The 19123-nt window shown below is 57.6% G+C and overlaps 1 protein-coding gene across 1 annotated transcript; it reads left to right on the top strand.

Moving 5' to 3' along the window:
* On the top strand, nt 1-18919 carry VILL (villin like). The gene is made up of 20 exons (XM_026496725.4): nt 1-894; nt 5569-5635; nt 5812-5886; nt 6155-6363; nt 7420-7528; nt 8748-8858; nt 9173-9372; nt 9755-9833; nt 9934-10035; nt 10727-10865; nt 11356-11456; nt 13310-13447; nt 13554-13712; nt 14202-14381; nt 14922-15067; nt 15961-16105; nt 17505-17690; nt 17882-17953; nt 18155-18406; nt 18644-18919. Exons 2-20 carry the CDS (start codon nt 5570-5572, stop codon nt 18755-18757), a joined length of 2583 nt encoding a protein of 860 aa, XP_026352510.1. The 5' UTR covers nt 1-894; nt 5569; the 3' UTR covers nt 18758-18919.
* Nucleotides 18920-19123: the final 204 nt, after the last annotated feature.

The following is a 19123-nucleotide window of genomic DNA, read 5'->3' as shown; positions in this document are numbered from 1 at the left end:
AGTATGTCTGACCAGGCCCAGGTAGACCCAGACTTCCTGGAGTCACCCCCTCTCTGTGACAGGGAGTAGTGGGGGTGAGGCCTGGACATGGGGAAAGGGTCTTGAGGCCAGTGGGCAGGTTTTAGAAGTATGTCTTGGCAAAGGAGTCCCACTGCCTGAGCTGTGGCTAGAACTAAGGCCAATAGCCTCAAGTAAGGGGGGCCCTGTTCCTGGAGTTTTTGGTATGTTCTATTTTCAGCACTTACGTTTCTCCACCCTACAATCGGGGAGGAAAGGAGGGAGCAGCCCGAGGTGTGGGAAAGTTGTCTTCCCTGCAAGGGCTGGACTGGCCTCTCCCACGATGGGTATCAGGGCTCCCTGGGGAGGGCTGTGCTGGGCAGCAAGCCCAAATGGGGAGCAGCAAGGACAGCAGAGATGCTAGAGGAAACCCTGGCTACCTCCCCCACCTCCTGAAGTGACTTGGGTCTCACAGAACCAGACTGCCACCCCTGCCCCCAACAGCTTTGGTCCTCCTTCTTGCTAAGGTTTGTTGGAGTGGCCTGGCCTTCGAGGGGTCAGGGATCAGGGGTTCATCAGGCCCTCAGAGAAGGAAAGTCACGGAATATTCCACACCTCCCATCTTGGACCAGCCCAGAGCTCCAAGACCTGCTGTCTCTGGCCTCCAGTCCCCAGGAGGTACCTGGCAGACCAGCCATGGCCCTGCCGACAGGGTGGCTCTCAGAGAGCTGGGTCAATATTTGTTGACTGACTGACTGACTACGTTTGAAGCCCAGCCCACAGGTGGTGAGGTGTGTCCTGCTGGGCGGGAGCAGGGACTGAGTTACAGTGCTGGGGCAGGTTGGGGGACAGGCCCAGCACTGCCCACTGGCCCGGAAAGAGAGCACCTTCCCGCAGGTAGGCCTGGTAGGGAGGGGGCTCTGGAATCAGCTGGGAGGGGCTGCTCGAGTCAGGGGAGTCCAGCACAGGGTCACCGGGCTCAGGGTCGCCCAGGGGCCACCAGAACTAAGGAGGCAGCGAGCAACCCAACAAGTGAGGACACCAATGGGGGCAGAAAGGCCGTGGGCGGTGACCGGGGAAAGAGAGCGGCAGATTCTGGACGGGTGGGGGCTCTCTGGCCCAGAGTCAGAACACCTGGGGGCCCAGGCCCAGCCCTCCTTCCTCCCACTCTGGCGGGCAGTGCCCCTCCCCTCTTCCTGCAATTCCGGCAAAGTGACTTCAGGGCCTGCCGTTTCACAGGTACCTCGGAAGGAGGAAGCGGCCGCTGGGGTGGGGTGGGGGGGACAGAGGGAGAAGGAGCCCAGGAAAGGAGGGGGCATCTGGAGAAGGAAAGGAGCGTCTGGCATTGAGAAGAACCCAGAGGAGAGAAGGGGATGCCAGGGAAGCAAAGGGGCATTGGAGGGAGGAAAGGGGTGCAGCAGGGGTATGGGGGGAGGAATGGCCTCTGGGGGAGAGAACAGAGCATTGGGGACAGGGAAGGCAGAGAGAAGGGGGCTGGGAAGGGAGGATGCATGGGGGTAAGGGATGCCCAGTGGGGACAGAGGGGGGCCCAGGAAAGGGGGGTATAGGGGAGGAGGGAGATGGGTTTGTCAGAGAAGGAACCAGGCTTCTATGAGAGAAGGGGGCTCTGGCCTGCAGGGGGCAAGCCCTCAGGGAAAAGAAGAGGGCTTTCAGAAAGAGGGAGAGGACACGGGGTGGGGGTGGGGGGGCATGCAGAGTAGGATAGGAGGGAGTTCCTCAGGGTCAGAGAGGGCATCTAGGATGAGAGGGCTTGGCAGTTTAGAGCGGGCACTCTGGGACAGGAAGGGCCCCCCCGAGGGAGAAAGAGACTGCCTGAGGAGAAAGGGGTGCTAGGGAAGAGAGGATCCCTGTGAGAATCCCTTCACCCAACCCCCAGAACCCAGGTTTTGTGCGGATGAGGGCCTCAGGCCCTGGGAGCTGAAGATTTGGCTCCAGGGCCTGGAACTGGATATGGGGCACCGTTCCCGCCCCCTGCAGGTGATGCTGACCCCACCCAGTGACTCTCACCCAGTCCCAAACTTCTGGTCTCCAGTTTGTCCTATCCCCATGGGTCCCTGGTGACCAAAGTGTGATGGCCAGCCAGGCTTCGCATCACTCTGTCCCTGATTCACACTGTTACCAGAGTTTATACCTCTGGCCACTGCCCACCTGGGTCCTGGTTGCTGTCACTGGGCACCACTTCTCTCCGTCATCGCTGAATGTCACTCTGCATGTCACTCAGTGTCATCGCGTGTTTTCTGGTGCTTGGGACTGCCTTTACACGACCCCGTGTCTGGCCATCACCCATGTCACTGTCACACGGACAGGCACTGACAGTGGCCCCGCTGTCCACCCACCCCCACTCAGTAGGCAGCAGGTTTCATCCAGTCGGCGGCTTTCGCAGCTGGGAGCTGGTGGTGAACAAGAGGACAGGCCCCTGGCCTCGGGAGCCTCTGGTCTAGGGTGGGAGACTGTACCTACAGCATCCATGCACTCCAGAGCCTTAGCTGGTGGCTCTAACCCCGCCAGGACCGTCCTTCTGCCTCCCTGCTCTGGGCAGCTCCCTCCATGCTGCAGCGCTCGCTGCTCCATGCTTCCAGAAGCCGTTTTGGCCCTCTTTGAGAGGGCGGGGAATTTCCCGCAGTGCTATGAGCTCCCCAGGGCCTGAGCCCAGCCTTCAGGGGCCCCGGACAAAGGTGTAAGGCACGCAGGCCGCTCTGCGTGAGTCACAGTACGCCTCTGATTCTGTGACTCCCTAATGCTCCTCCTATCTTGTCTGTCCTGCACATACAGGCTCAGCGGAGCCACGGGTGTTCCTACCGCTGGACTGGAGTGGGGAGGGGAGAAGAGCTAACACCATACTAGGGTCACAAGGAAAGAGAAATTCAGAGAGAAGTGACTTCTGGGCCTATTGGGCAAAGCGGCAGCAAGAAGCAAAAGTTACAGCTGGCAGGATTTAGGTTAGATGGAGAAAGAACGTCCATGGATGAAGGAATGACCACAACTCCCACAGAGGTTTCTCAACAGGTGTTACAGCGAAGCCTGGGGGAGCTGAGTGTCCCCTGCTATGATGTAACAAGATCGAGAGCCCCCTTCTTCCCCAGATGCCTCTCATTCCACGCTGCTCTCCTATGCACACTTAGAACCACAGGGCGCTGGGGGAGCTAAGGAAGCTAAGTCGCTGTTTGCAGAGCCTGCGGCTGTTCACGGGGTCTGTTTGTGTTAACAGTTCAGCTCCGTTTCAAGAACGTGAGAGTGCGTATGCTTGGTTCACCCAGCCCTGTCAGGTCGGCTAAGCCTGTTGCTTGCTACAGACTCTCCCAGTCCTCAGAGACAATCCTTGTGTGCAGAGTCTGTCCGGAGTTTGCAGAAACTTCCTCATGTCTGTTTCTCTCTGAGCCTGTGTCTAGAGGCTCTTTCCAGGGTCTTTTTTTCAGAACTTATCTTTTTTTTTTTTTTAAGATTTTATTTATTAGAGAGAGAGAGAGGGAGAGAAGGAGCAGGGGGGAGAGGGACAAGCAGACTCCCTGCTGAGCAGGGAGCCAGATGCAGGGCTCGATCGCAGACCCTGAGATCATGACCTTAGCCAAAGGCAGACGCTTAACCAACTGAGCCACGCAGGCACCCTAGAACCTGTCTTTTTAAACAGTCTGTCCCTATTTCCCTATATATTAGATTTGCTTTTACGGCAGAAGCTGCCCTGAGTGTAGAACCGATCCCTGTCTACGGAGTTTGTCTGTGTCCTTGTCTGGGCTACATCTTTCTGCCTAAAGACAGAAAAGCTTCCTGTTTGCAAAGCTTTGTTTCCAGTACCTGTCCCTATCAGCAGACCCAGTTTCCTCTGCAGTAAGTGTCTTGTCTCTAGACTATGCCCCTGTTTGCAAAGCCTTTTCCTATTTCAGAGTCTGGTTCGATCTACAGAATCTGAGCCGTATTTGTACAATCTATGACATCTTTTTAGGGCCTTTAACTGTCTGCACACCCTGGATAGAAACTACCTGCTTGCAGGATCTATTCCAATGAAGAGTTATCACTGTCAGAGGTCACTGTGTCTATCTGGGAGCACATGTGTCTCTCTGCATTAACATATCCCTGTTTGCAGAGCCTCTGCCTGTCTGCACACTCTGTTCCTAATTCTATGTATAACTGTTAGCAGAACCTGCCCTTATTTACAGAGCCTTTACCTGTTTCCAGAATTCATCTTTTTCTATAAAGTCTGTCGCTGTTTGTAGAATGGGGCTCTCTACAAAATCCAGTCCTGTTTCAAGATCCAGGACCTCTGTGCTTGAAGACAAAGCTGATTTCCCTGCCAGCTCATTTCAGCAAACCCTGCCCTCTCTAAAGAGGCTGTCATTGTTAACAGAACCAGTCTGTTTGCAGAGCATGTGTGGGCTTACAAAACCTCTCCCTATCTGCAAAGTCTCTGTCTGTAGAGCCTCTGTCTGCAGAGCCAGTGTCTTTTTTCACAGTCTGGATCTCTTTGCAGAGTTCATGAGTGTTTGCCCAGCTTGGTCCCATCTCCCTGTATGCAGGATTTGAGTCTGTTTTCCAAGGCTATTCCTGAATGCACAGTCTGACTAAAGAGTTTTTGCTTGTTTCAAGAGCCTGCCTCTGTCTGGAAAGATGCTGTGCCTGTTGGCAGAGCCTTGCCTTTCTATGTACCTGTCCACATCTGCAGTCCATCCCTTATACAAAGAGTCCCTATCTTAAGGATTTGTCTCCATCCATATTTACAAAGCCTTTCCTAGTCTGCAAAGCTCCTCCGTACCTGCTGAGCCTATGGCTGTTCATAGAGTCTTTTTTGTATTCACCTTTGCTTGTTTGCCTGGCCTGGCTGAATTTCCCTGGGTGGGGTCTGTGTCTCTTTATGCAGGCTGTGCTTGTACACACAGATGGTCCCTGACCACAGAACTCCTTTTTGTCAGGGGACCCTGGCCTGTTGCATCCCTTTCTTCAGTCTGAGGAAGCCGTCCCTGTTTGCAGAGCCTGTGCTTATATGTAGAGCCTTTTTCTATCCACAGAACCTATCACTCTCTGTGGGTGTGGTCTCTCTTTGCATAGCCTGTCCCTAAGTCTGGAACACCTAGGCCTATTTGCAGCTCTGAATCCTGTAGACCAAGAACCCGTCTTTGTCTACAGGATTCAATCTCATTTCAAGAGCCTGTTTGCAGAGCCTTTCCTTGGCTGCAGAACCTGTCACTGTCTCCCGTGGCTGTCCCTGGCTGCAGATCTTGTCTGTCTGCATAGCCTGTTTCTAACTCCTTGTTTGCAGAGGTCCCTATGTTCAAAACCCATCCCTGCCCACAGAGCTTGGCCCTGTTTCAAGAGCACAATAGCAGACAACAAGCCAGGTCCCTGTTTGCAAAGCCTCTGTGCCAACGTCTGCAGTAGCTGTCCTGGTTTGCTGGCATTTGTGTACCAATAGGGCCCTCCTAGTGAAAGGCATGCTCTAGGATGACAGTGCTTGGGAGAGCGGCAGGTGGGGACAGTTCTTGCTTGGCGCCCAGCGTGCAGGTGGCCAGGGCCTGAGAACTCTGACTCTGTTTCCTCCCTCATTCCCGCCTGGCCTAGGATGGACATCGGCAAGGGCCTCCCAGCCATTGAGCGCCACAGGGACCTCCACATATGGATCATTGAGGTGAGGGGCACAACCAGACAGCGGGTTGTGACACAGAGAATATGCAGTCTCTGAGGCTAGGCTTCTCCCTCCCCCCCAACTCAGCGCTCCCTCCCTCCCTCCCTCCTCCCCACCCCACAGGGTCATGGGTGGGCAGGTGGTCCTGCTGCGTTGTCATAGGCGCCCTCCTCTCCCAGAACCTGAGGGTGGTGCCAGTCCCCGAGAGGGCTTATGGGAACTTCTTCGAGGAACACTGCTACATCGTCCTCCACGTGAGCATTCGGGGAGTCTGCCTGAGGGGTGGCTTGGCCCAGCTGGGGAGTGTGCGGAAGCAGACCAAGCTCCACCCCTGGCAGAGGCAGGCTGGCAGCCCTGGAATCCACCCCACCAGGGGGCTGCCGCCTTTGAGGCCTCTGCATCCTTCCCTCCCCATTCTGGACCTCCTGTCGGGGAGGCACCTGCCCAGTCCCGCCCAAGGCCCTGCGCATCCTGGATCTGTGTCCACCCCCCCCCTCACACACACAAACACCTGGGCCCTAGGTTCCCCAGAACCTGAAGGCCGCGCAGGGGGCGCCCAGCGACCTGCACTACTGGGTCGGGAAGGAGGCCGGCGCGCAGGCGCAGGGCGAGGCGGGCGCCTTCGTGCAGCACCTGCAGGAGGTGCTGGGCGCCGCCGCCACCGTGCAGCACCGGGAGGCGCAGGGCCACGAGTCCGACTGCTTCCGCAGCTACTTCCGCATGGGAATCATGTGAGTGCGCGGCGGGGGTCCGGGAGACCCGGGGCGACTCCCTTCTCCCTCCTGTGGGGGTGTGGGTGGGGGAGAGGTCTTTCCTGAGTTACAAATCTCATACTGTACAACCGGCCCATTTAGAGTGTAAATTCAGTGATTCCTAGTGTATGTATAGTCACAGACCTGTGCAACCGCCTCCGTCACCCCAAAAAGACGCCGCATACGCTTCACAACACCCCCCATTTCCCCTCAACCGTTTCTTCCCTCAGTCTGTATAGACTTGCCTATTCTGGGCATCTTTGTAAATGGACTTGCACAGCACATGACGTGGGGCTAGAACGCATTTTATTTATGTGTTTATCACTTACGGGATATTTGAATTGCTTCCACTTTGCGGCTGTTAGGGGTAACGCTGTTATGAACATTTGTGTGCATGTTTGGGGGGTGGGTTTTTTGTTTTTTCCAGTTTTATTGAAATAATTGGCATACATCACTGTATAGTTTGAGGGGTACAGCATGATGGCTTGACTTACAAGTATTGTGACAGGATCACCCCACTAAGTTTAGTTAACACCTGTCTTGTCTACAAGCTTTTGTGCGGTAGTGTTTTTCGCTTTTCAGATATATACCCAGGAGTGAATACCAATGTTCTTTTGCGTTTGCCTTTTTGTTACTATGCCCAGTAGAAATACGCCTTTGGCTATAAATTGCTTCAAATATGGATTAAATTAATAATTGCAATATATTGGGTTAAAACCATAGGAAAATGGCAATATTTGCTGTTTCATACAGTTAAACCTCACACATGCAGATAGTATAGCCAGGAGCATATTTGCACACGCGGAAAACACACCACTGTCTGGTGGGCACACCTACATACATCCGCACCTGCGTGCACACGTGTATGCGGTCGCCCAGATTCCATGCACTCCTGTCTATACTTCCACGGACAGCTCCCCCTATGCCCCCACTTGTACACAGACACATGTGTCTCCCCCCATGTGTGCTCACATCTGCACTCACTCCTGCACCTAGCAATGTCTGGTCTTCCAGGAGAGCCCATTCCCTCCTCAGCTACAGGAAAGGAGGCCTGGCCTCTGGCCTCAGGCATCTGGAGACCAACATGTACAATATTCAGCGACTGCTGCACATCCAAGCGGGGAAGCACGTGTCAGCCACCGAGGTGAGGGCTGCGGGGATGCTGCTCAGTGTCTGGGCTCAGGTCAGACTGGAGGGACTGCAGTGTAGGGAAGTGTGGAGGGTGGAGGTGCGGGGGGGGGGGGGTTGTTGGGGGAACACCATGGGCTGTCAGCACTCCCAGGTGGCCTATCTTGAATGAGGAGAGAAGAGGCGGAGTCAGGCTGCTAGCCCCACCCCGCCACCGGTCCTCTGACCCTGTTTTGTCATCCACCCCGTGGCATATGAAGAACCAGGGGAGGTGAGGCAGACAAAATGGTGCACCCAGGTGGTCCTCTTAGGCAGCGTAGTGGGAAGTAGCATGGTGTGGGGTGGGGGGTGCACAGCCCCACACTCTTCATGCACGTTGTCCCTATCACCCATAGGCGCACACATGGTCTCCCACCAGTCCCGCCAGGCCCACTCTAGTCTGCAGAGTGCCCATTACTTCCTTCTGTCAGGAACATAACGGGAAGTACAATCTTGTTAGAACATGACCGTCTGGCAGGGATTTGGTATCATGAACATCCGGGTGTTTGATGTCTGCAACGTGAACGCTGACACCTGAGGTGTGCACACTCCTGTCTCTATGGCATGTAGCAGCCCTGTGACAATCCCACCCGGGCTCACCCTCTGTCCCCACAGAGGCAGTGACCCTACATTCCTGGCCACACAGGGACAACATGCAGCCCCAGGTGCTGCCTGCCATATCGGCATAATTAGAGTCCCTCCTTTCACTCCCCAGAGTGTCTCTGTCTGGATGATAACTGCCCTTGTCGCTAGATAACACACTGCCCCCCACTCAGGCACATCACGTCATCACCCATGCGCTCACACACCTGTTCCCGTTGGGCGTGCCCCCATGTGTGTACACACGCGGATAGATACGCACGCCCCACTGGTGTACACACATGCAGCTGCCAACATACATTGAGCAGAAAGTGTCGTCGTCACGTACACCCTGTGAAACGCAGCAGGACCTGAAGTCACACATGCCTACAGATGCGCACAGCTACCCCCATGGAGTGACCTTCGGGGTCTCACGTGGTCACACAGAGGCATGCGTGCACACCGCAGTACGGGTCACATAGATGCGCAGTTGCCCACAGCTTCGTGCACACACGTGGACCACGCTCACGTAGGTGGAGATAGGCTGCCATATCCCTCCCCCCGGGTGCTGGCGGTATGACACCCTGTGTCCTGCCCTGCCCCCCTGACTCTGGCAGGTGGAGCTCTCTTGGAACAGCTTTAATAAGGGTGACATCTTCCTGCTGGACCTGGGCAAGGTGATGATCCAGTGGAATGGGCCCGAGACCAGCATTCCGGAGAAGGCGCGGGTCAGTGTCTGCCCTGGGAAATAAGGGGTGCAGGGTTCAGGGAGAAGGTTGATCTTCCAGGTGCCCATCCTCCAGCCACCCCGAGAGGTGGGCCTGGTTCTCCGCTACAGCCTCAGAAGCGCCAACTATGCTCAAGCTGAGCCCAGACCCTGCACTGGTATCCTTGGAGGCCAGGATACCGTGATGCCTCCCCCTGAGTCCAGGTTCTGGGAGCTGAGCTGTCACAGGAGGGCTCTGGGATGGATTATCTGAGCGTTGGGGGGGGGGGGGGCAGCATGCTGGGGAAGCCCTGACTGCCAGGTCCTGTCCTACAGGGCCGGGCCCTGACCTACAGCCTCCAGGACAGGGAGCGTGGTGGTCGTGCACAGATTGGTGAGGTGGATGACGAGGTCGAGGCCGCCGACCTCATGCAGGTCATGGAAGCTGTGCTGGGCTGCAGGGTGGGCAGCCTTCAGGCCACCACGCCCAGCAAGAGTATTAACCAGCTGCAGAAGGCCAGTGTCCGCCTCTACCAGTGAGCAGACCTTGGGAGTGAGCAGGGTGGGTGGAGTTGCCTGGGTCTGCATGTCTGTCATTACTGCAATAATGCAGTGTCTCTAGAAAGCTCTCCAGGAAAGGCCCCTGGGTTTCTGGAGCAAGCCATGTAGGGCTTTGGGCCCAGCCTGTACTCTTGCATGGCTGCCTTTCTGAGAAACCCATTGTACAGATAGGGCAACTGAGGCCCTGGAGGGCCGGGGAGCGGCCTAAGGCTCCACAGCAAGGCTGAGGTGACATCAAGACTGCAACTCAGGGCCCCAGACTCCATGCCTTCTGCCTTTGGGGGGACTAAAGGAGGCTGGAGTGGAGCCAGGCCAGAGAGGGGCTGAGCTGCCTACATCTGGATACCTCTCCCCCAGCGTTTGTGAGAAGGACGAGGACTTGGTGATCCAGGAGTTGGCGACCTGCCCACTAACCCAAGACCTACTGCAGGAGAAGGTGAGGCAGGCCTGGCCCAGCCACCTCATCCATCCCCACCCCACCCACAACCCCAACCCAGTCTGGACCATGTACTGACCAGTCCCCCTCTTGCTTCTAGAACTACTACATCCTGGACCAGGGTGGTTTCAAGATCTATGTGTGGCAGGGACGCAGGTCCAGCCTCCAAGAGAAGAAGGAGGCTGCCTTCAGCCGGGCTCTGGTGAAGCTGTTGGGCCCTGTCTCAAAGGGAGCTGCCCTTGGGTTTGAAGGGGGGGAGCCCTGCCCCGGGGTGTGAGGGAAGACATGGCAGTACCCTGAAATCTAAGCTAGGAGACATCCATGTTCCCAGGGTCTTTAATTAAGGAGAGGTAGTCCTGCCCTTGGGCCGGGAGGTGGATACATTGTGCCCTGGGAGCCTGTCTGATAGAGGAGGACATGACTTTGCCCTGGGGTCTAAACCTGGAGACAAAGTGCCCTGCCTGAGGATGGAGAACACAGGGCCCCCCTCAGGTACCAGGGACATGCAGCCTGCCCAGGGAGCCCTGACAGGGGTTGGGGAGCAGGTGACCAGACAGCACCCAAAGAAACCACGTGCAAAAAGGGAATGTGGCCCTGCCTTGCCGTCTGAGAAGCATACCGCTCTGAGCGCCTCCTCCTTTTTGAGGAGGGGAGACAGGGCTCTGCCTGGGGTCTGGGGTGCCGTCACGCCCGCCCTTCCCGAGGCTTAGACTAAGGGGACCTTGCCTGTCCTCAGGGACCTCAGAAAAGTCGGTAGTGAAGGAGCCAGCTTTTTAAGCGGGTCATGAGCTCGGTTAATGAATGCTGCTCAGGGCTCGGCTGAGCCGCAGGTCCTGCGGGTGGAGCGAGAATTGGGCCGTCGGGCCGCGCGCCTGACAGAACCCCCGCCCCAGGCCTTCATTCAGGCCAAAGGCTATCCGACCTACACCAACGTGGAGGTGGTGAACGACGGCGCCGAGTCGGCCGCGTTCAAACAGCTCTTCCAGACTTGGTCTACGAAACAGCAAAGGAACAAGAACCTCGGCGGGTTGAGTAAGCGGGAGGGGTGGGGTCTTGGGGGGCGGGGCCAGCTCGGGGCGGTACCCAGAACGTCGGTGGGATGGGAGTGAGGGCGTGGCTTGGCCTACGGGGGCAGGCGTGGTCGGCGCAGGGCGGGATCTGCGGGGCGGGGCGGGGCCGGCGCGGGGTGGCACCCAGAACCTTGGTGGGATGGGAGAGCGGGCGGGACGAGGCTGGGGGGCGTGGCCGAGGAGGGGCGTGGCCGGCGCGGGGCGGGGCGGCACCCAGAACCTCGGGGGGTCCGAAGAGTGGGCGGGACGAGGCCCGGGGAGTTGGGGAACCCCCGCACGGGGCCGATGCGGGGCCGGGTCTGGGTGGGATGGAGTGGGACCGACAAGGGGCGGCGCCCAGAAAGCGCCCCCGGGTGGGGGAACGCGGCCAGAGGGGGCTTCTTGAGTGATGGGCAGGATGGGGTTGGCTGGGGCGAGGACGCTAGTGACACCCTATGCCCTCCCTGATTCAGGTAAATTGACTCAGGTCAGGCTGGATGTGGGCCAGCTGCACAGTCAGCCTGAGCTCGCGGCCCAGCTCAGGATGGTGGACGACGCCTCCGGGAAGGTGGAGGTAAGGGTCATTAGCTTGGCTGGGGGAAGATGGGCACACAAGGGTAGGCTTTGTCTTCAGGTAAACGGTATGGCTGCTAAAGTGCCCCAAGTACGCGCAACTGCACAACACACAGCGACACCCAGGGGCATGCGTCCATGTACACACACCCTGCCTACAGCTTGCTCATACACAGCACGCTTGATCCATCTATAAAGCGGTGTTCGCATAACACTTGGCACACAGCACAGTAACACTTCAAGATACTTAATCGTGCCCTTTTGTTAAATATATGACACAACCATATATATAATACAGACGCATGTATGCACACCTTCTAATCGCACCCACCCAGCCAAGTTCATCAGCTGCAACCATGTAATTGTACAAATTCTACATTATACGTGATCACAGTCACACACAACACTCAACCCACAGGAACACACCAACATCGTACACAATCACATGTAGTCAGTCACAGCCCCACACAGCTGGCCACCTGTCTGGTCTCAGACCAGTGTCCAGGGAGATGCAGCGGTTGCATTGTGACATGTTATCTGATCCCTGGTAGAGCCCTTAATTCCTTGGGCCTCAGTTTTTATCTATAAAATGGGGGCAAAAGCTATGGTCCCATCTGGCCCCTGGCTGGTGTGGGGTACTGTAAGATTCTGGAAGCAGGACTTCCGGGCCTCTGTGAGGGGTTCTAGTTCTTAAGGTAGGTGGAGGTCAGAGAAAATACCATTTCTCCAAGGTGTCTTCCTATATTTCCCCTAATATGAATGGACAGAAACTGTTAGTAAGAAGGGACCAAGATAGGAGGAGACAGGGCAGGGCTTGGGGGAGCAGGCAGAAAACAGAGAGAGAAGAGACTGAGAAAGACAGAGTAGGGAGGAGACAGAGTGGGGGGGCGGTGGGATGAAGAGCAGGAGAGATGGGGTACACAGGGAGAGACAGAGGGGGATAGAGAAACAGGAGAACAAAGGTCTTGCCACTCAGGATCCCTCCCAGCAGGCCAGCAGGTGGGGGGAACCCCTGAGCCCAGATGCCTGGCTGCCAGATTAGGGCTGCTCCTGGGTAGCGCGTGTGGTCCATGTGGTCAGAAACAGCCTCTTCTGCAAAAGGCAGGATTCTGGTTGCTCTGCTCCAGACGACGTCTTCCCCAGAGAGAGCTGTCAGGCTCTGCGTGGGGACAGGATGCCCAGGCATTGTTCCTGCCCTTGTCAAGGCGGGCGTTGTTATGCCCACTTTACAGATGGGAAAAGCTGAAGCTCAGAAGGGTCTCCCTGCCCACACAGGGCCTACCTGGGATTTGAGGAGGCTCTGCCTGGCTCCAGAGCCCATGCTTGCCACCCACTAGGAACAGGAAATCACACTATTAAGTGTAAGGAAGTATTTTCCTTTCAGCCTTTGAACAGACTTTGTCTTTTTAAGTGACACTTGAAAAACGAGAATTTTCCCAAGAGCCCCGAGGCCTTGCATCTGCCCAGCTTCTGCAGCCCCAGCCTGAGCAGCAAGCAGCTGGGCCAGGACCTGCCTGCCCCAAACGTGCCTGTGGCTGGAGGGGGCAGGGTAGGGGTGGTGTGTGGCATGGCTCAGGTCTGTCTGGGCAGCCTCTGGAGTCCTCACTGCTTGCTCGTCCCGGGAACCACAGGCCAACTCTGTCCTGGCTGACAGCACACCAGTACAACCGTGGTGGGGCCCAGAGCGCCACGGGGAAAAGGATCAGCTGCAGATCCTTGCGCAAGCCCGGGAGAGCCGTCTTCTGCACGGATGAGGCCTGCCCTGAGGCTGAGGATCGCTCGCTGGCTGGGCACAGGTGGGGGGGCTGGTTCAGGTGAAGGAGCACCTGGGCTCACTGGTCCTCTGTCCCGCAGGTGTGGTGCATCCAGGACTCACGCAGACAGCCCGTGGAGCGCAAGCACCATGGACAGCTATACGCGGGCAACTGCTACCTGGTCCTCTACACATACCAGAAGATGGGCCGCGCCCAGCACATCCTGTACCTGTGGCAGGTGTGCTGGCCTGAGAGAGCGGGGTGGGCACCTGCAAGCCCCAGAGCTGAGGGTCTGAGAATGGAATCTAAGAGCTGCCCCAGGCCCTTACCACCCCTACCTGCAGGGCCACCAGGCCACCACACATGAGATCAACGGCCTGAACTGCAACGCCGAGGAGCTAGACCTCCTGTACCATGGCGCCCTGGTGCAGGAGCACGTGATCATGGGCAACGAGCCCCCTCACTTCCTTGCCATCCTCCAGGGCCAGCTGGTGGTCTTCCAGGTAGGGCCCACCTTGGAGGCTGCTCCTACAGCCTCCCCGGCTCCTCCATGTGCCCATAGCCCTTAGGTAAGGGCGAGGCTTCTCTTCAGCCCCAGGGCCCCGCTTACTACCCCTGGTGTCCCGGTGCTGTCAGTTGGGTGACCCCTGCCTGAGTCTCTTTGCTTGGTCCCCAGAGCCAGCCATAAAGCAGAAACACAGGTCAAGAAGCTGAGTTGGAAGGGAGTAGGGCCTTGCCTGGGGTCGCCATTTTCTGTCCTCAAGGCCTGGGGGAACCATGACCTTGGAGATGAGGGAGGGATCCATTGAGAAAGGGCCTGGTTCCCTATCCTAGGCTGATGGAATCCTCACCCTCTACACTCAGAGGGTCTGGAAGATAGTGGTGGCTTCAGGCAAGAGTCTGCTAGGCCCCAGGGCAGTTTGTCCATCACTGGGCTAGGGAGGAGGCTCCCAGGAGCCCTTGCCTCATCCTGAGACCCAGCCCTCTTGTAGGGACGCATGGGGCACAATGGGAAGGGGCAACCAGCATCTGCCACGAGGCTCTTCCATGTGCAAGGCACAGACAGCTATAACACCAGGACTGTGGAGGTGCAAGCCCGTGCCTCAGCTCTCAACTCCAGTGACATCTTCTTGCTGGTCACAGCTAGCACCTGCTACCTCTGGTTTGGAAAGGTACCTATAACCCTGGCCACTCGACTCATGCCTAGAGCAGTGTGCCAGGCCAGGGATGGCTCTACTCCACAGAGGAGGCAGACTTCATGTCCAGCCTCAGATAGGCCAGGAGTGGGGCAGGGGCAGGGCCACAGTGGGGAGCTGAACATGACAGGTAGATCTGGGAGTCTACTGGTCAGAGGCAGACCACGCCCAGGCCGCCTCCCCTCCTTCCTGCCTCGAGCAAGGAGCATGACCCTTCCGGAGTCTCTTGGGAAAAAGAGGAGGCCTAGTCCACTTTGCCAGAGTTTTCTCTGATCTTCAACATAAACCACAAATGGTCCTTGAGCCTGGAGTCCCCATCCCATTCTCTGGACCAGGAGAGGGTCCCAGTCCTGGGAGTGGGGAAGGGGAGATCCCTGGCTCATGTGTGCCCTGCCATCAGCCTAGGCCTCCGCTGACTCAGGCCCAGCCCCCCAGAGTCCCCTGAGAGTGGGGAAGGTGGGGCTGGAGGTGAAGACCCCTCCCCCTCAGGGCCTGACCCAACTCTTTGTCGGCCAGGGCTGCAGCGGTGACCAGCGTGAGATGGCGCGTATGGTGGTCACTGCCATCTCTGGGGAGAACAAGGAAACGGTGCTGGAGGGTCAAGAGCCTCCCCACTTCTGGGAGGCCCTGGGAGGCCGGGCTCCCTACCCCAGCCACAAGAGGTGACAGGGCTGGGAAGAGGGTGTTCTCCTTACACAAAGGAGGAAACTGAGACCCACAGAGGGTGGGTGATGACTTAAGAGTCATACAGAGAACTGGAGAGGCCACCCTAGAACTGAGGTCTCTTGGCTCCCCATTCCAGGGTTCCCAGGAGCACAGCCCACTCTTCACTCCCCAGCCCTGGGTCACTGGGATCAAGATGCCAGGGAGAGCAGGGGAGTGGCGCCCTCTTCTGGCCGAACATGCTCCCTGCATTGCCTAGTCCTGGACCTTCCCAGTGGCAGAGAGCAAGAGGGCAAAGCCCCATTCCCAGCCCACAGTCCCCAGGGGTCATTGTGCCGAGTGTGTGTGTGTGTGGGGGGGGTAATGTGACGTGTTGATAAACAGTATGTGTGGAGTGTGTGAAAGGACAAGGGTGTGTATTGGAAGGTAAGGCAGGGTGACGCCTTCAAGGGAGGAGGTTGCTGAGTCAGGGCCGCTGTGTGTGTCTGTGGGGCCTGGTTTATGCACTGTACTCCCCTCAAGTCCCCTGAGCATCCAGTCAGGACCAGGGGCTCCTCCCTCCTGGGGAGGGGAGGGCCCCAGCTTTACACGCCCCCCCCCCCCCCCAAAGCGCTGCTGAGCCAACCATCCCCTTCGCAGGGCCCACTCCTGGGAATATTCCTGGGGCAGCGTGTGTCACAGCTGGCTGTGGCTAGACAGGTCATGAAGTGGGCTTGCCCATTGACAGATGGGGATGGGGCCCAGAGAGCAGCGGAGCATCTCCAGAGTGATTTTATGGGCTGGGGGAGCCCAAAGGAGGGCCCGTGCCTCCCGCTCCAGGAGAAGCTGTTTCCCATGGTAGGGTAGGGGCTCTCTCTGCACCCCTCACAGCCTGGCTGCCCACACTGGCCAGGCTTCCGGAGGATGTCTCCAGCTTCCAGCCACGGCTGTTTGAGTGCTCCAGCCAGATGGGCCACCTGGTCCTCACAGAAGTGGTGTTCTTCAGCCAAGAGGACCTGGACAAGTATGACATCATGTTACTAGACGCCTGGCAGGAGGTAAGGCCTGGCTGGGTTTGAATGCGGGGGCGTCCGTGTCTGCGCAGCTGGGGTTGAATGGGTGTAACTGTGTTTCCAGCCATGTCAGGCTGCGGGTGAGTCTGTGCGATTGTGTGTGACATGGTAGCGCTGTGAGTGACTGCACTGTGTGACCAGGGACAATTCCGTGTCACTGCAAAGCTGCAGGAGACTCTGGCTGTGTCTGGGGCTCGTGTGCAATTGTGAGCAGTTTTGTAGTTGCGTCTGCGTGCCTTACAACGGCGTGATTCCTGGTGCCTGGGTGCCCGTGGCTAATGTGTCGGTGCGAGTGATTGCAAATTGAATGCGAGTGTATGTGGTTCCTTTGTGGTGACAGGGCTTGCCTCTGTGGAGTGGCCGTGTGGTCACGCACTGGCTATAACCGGGGAAACCAAGAGACTGGGAGACTGGCCGCAGTGTGAGTGACTGAGTGGGGGGCAGGGTTACCATGTGTCTGAGAGGCTACATGTGGCAGGTTTTCTGGGCTGCCTGGGTTTTTCCGGAGTGCGCACAACTGTATGATGGAGTGCAATCTTGTTTATGTGCAGCCGTGTGTGACTGTGGGTGACGGTGAGTGGCTGTGATTTGCTGGCTCTGTGGCAGTGGGGGATTGTGTGTCTATAGCTGTGATCATGTGTGTCTGTGACACTGAATGTGGCCGTGAGGCTTTTGTATCTCCATCTCAGACAAAAGCAAAGCCCTTACTACCGTCCACGTGACCTGGAGGCCCCCACTTCTGGGCCGATTTGCTTCCACTTCCCCTCCACTTGCTCTGCTCTAGCCACAGTAGCCTCCTTGCTGCTCCCTGAATTTGCCCAGGTGTGCTCAGGGCCTTTGCACTGGTTGTTTCTTCTGGTTAGAACACTCGACTTGCTCCCCTCACCTCCCCCAGATCTCTACTCAAATGTCACCTTCTCAGTAAGGCTCTCCCTGATTCTAACTTAAAATTGCAGTCATCCTCACCCCCCAACACCCACCACACTTCGTGTCTTCTTTCCCTGCCTTACCTTTCTCCATCTGATATAGTACATGTTTTACTTATTTAACTTACTATTTTTCTTTCTCCCCCCTGATAAAATGAAAGCTCTACAAGGGCAGGGATTTTTGCCCATTTTGTTTTTTCACTGTTGAATCCCCGGTGCCTAGAACAGTGCCTGGCACACAACACGTGCTCAATAAATATTTGTGGGTTGAATGTATACATGCATGCCTGTGACCCTCTGCCATGTGGGTGGAATGGCAGCAGGCCTGCTGGGTGTGCCTGGTTGGCTGGGATGTGTGCGGGACTGTGAGACCATTTAATGGATGGGAGTGGGAAGGAAGTGGTCAGCTCTGGGCAGCCCCTCCACTTGCCCAAGGCCAGGCCCCCTCTGTGGCCCAGATCTTCCTGTGGCTGGGGGAAGCTGCCAGCGAGCGGAAGAAGGAGTCGGTGGCCTGGGGCCAGGAGTACCTGAAGACACACCCGGCAGGGAGGAGCCCCGCCACGCCCATAGTGGTGATCAAGCAGGGCCATGAGCCTCCCACCTTCACTGGATGGTTCCTCACCTGGGACCCCTACAAGTGGACTGTGAGTGAGGCCTTAACTCCAAGCCCCAACCTACTCCAGGGAGAGGGGCTGCCCTGAGCAGACTGGGAGGAGGCACTGCCCTGTCTGGGGACCTCAAGTGTGGGTAGAGGAGCCCTGGTCTTGTCCTCAGGCCCCCTCCCAGGTCCCAGTGGTGCTCTCCATCCTGCCCCTGCCCTGATTCTGGCCCCCAGAACAACCAGCCCTGTGAGGAAGTGGTGGATGGCAGCCTGGGAGCAAGACCTGCCATAGCTGAAATAACAGCAGTGAGTATTGGGTCCGCCAGGCTCCCGCTGGGGACTAGGCTTGGTTGGCATGGTCTGGATGGGCAGAATGGGCAAGGACGGAGCCAAGCCCGGGTGGGTGGCAGGGTTTGCAGTAGGGGCAAGAGGGCCAGTGGGCTCAGTGTGGCCTCCCCGTGGGAGCCTCTCCCCCGTCTCCCCAGCCTGAGTCCCCTCTCCGGGCAGGAACTCAACAACTTCCACCTGTCTAGAGGGCCAAGCAATGGCAGGACAGGCCCCTTGACCCTGCGGAGACTCGAGGGCTCCCAGGAGGTCTCAGGGAATGAGCTGCAGAGAGGCCCCAAGGCCGGTGGCACCGGCACTGGCAGCTACCACAGCAGCCCCAGACTCAGCATCAGTGGGAGCCTGCCCCGAGAACAGCTAATGCACCAGGCTGCTGAGGACCTGCCAGAGGGCGTGGACCCAGCCCACAAGGAGGTCGGTGCCCGAGGCCCCCTGCTACTCGCTGCCCCAGCACTGATGCATCTAAAACTCAGCTGGAGGCGCCCGGGGCATGACCCACTGATGGTGGGCAATGGGCAGGCTGCCCGGGGAGAGGGGTCTTCCAGATGGGATAATGGGCAGAGAGATCTGGGGGAGGATCGCACCACTGGGTGGATGGGACGGGGTTCTGGGATCAGTTGACACCCTGCCCCTGTACCCTCTCCCTCCCAGTCCTATCTCTCCGACTCTGACTTCCACGATATCTTTGGGAAATCCAAGGAAGAATTCTATAGCATGGCCAAGTGGAGGCAGCAACAGGAGAAAAAGCGGCTTGGCTTTTTCTGACCCCAGGCCCTGCCCCTGCCTGTGCCACCCACATGGGCAGGACCTTGGGTACCTCCCCCACACATACCTGAGCTCCCGGGGAGACCCCACTGGCACACCCTAGTCGGAGACTCCCGGGTCACCCCCTCCACCCCAGTCAATAAAAGCTGGTGGTCCTCACAAGGTGTGGCATGCGGGTTTTCAAGTCTGGATCACTCAGTTGGTCCACCCCTGGGGGGAAGGGGCCTCTGGGACTGCAGGGGGTAGTCTGTGACGTTTTCCGGAGGACTGAGCTCTCTCCACTGTCTTCCATGGAGAGGTTTGTTTCTCACTGGTCCTTCCTGCCCAAGGGGACAGACAACCCTCCTACTCACAGCGTGAGTGTGG

The sequence above is a fragment of the Ursus arctos genome, unplaced genomic scaffold (assembly GCF_023065955.2).
Source record: "Ursus arctos isolate Adak ecotype North America unplaced genomic scaffold, UrsArc2.0 scaffold_20, whole genome shotgun sequence".
NCBI classification, from domain to species: domain Eukaryota; kingdom Metazoa; phylum Chordata; class Mammalia; order Carnivora; family Ursidae; genus Ursus; species Ursus arctos.
This window is presented reverse-complemented; position numbering and strand designations above follow the sequence as displayed.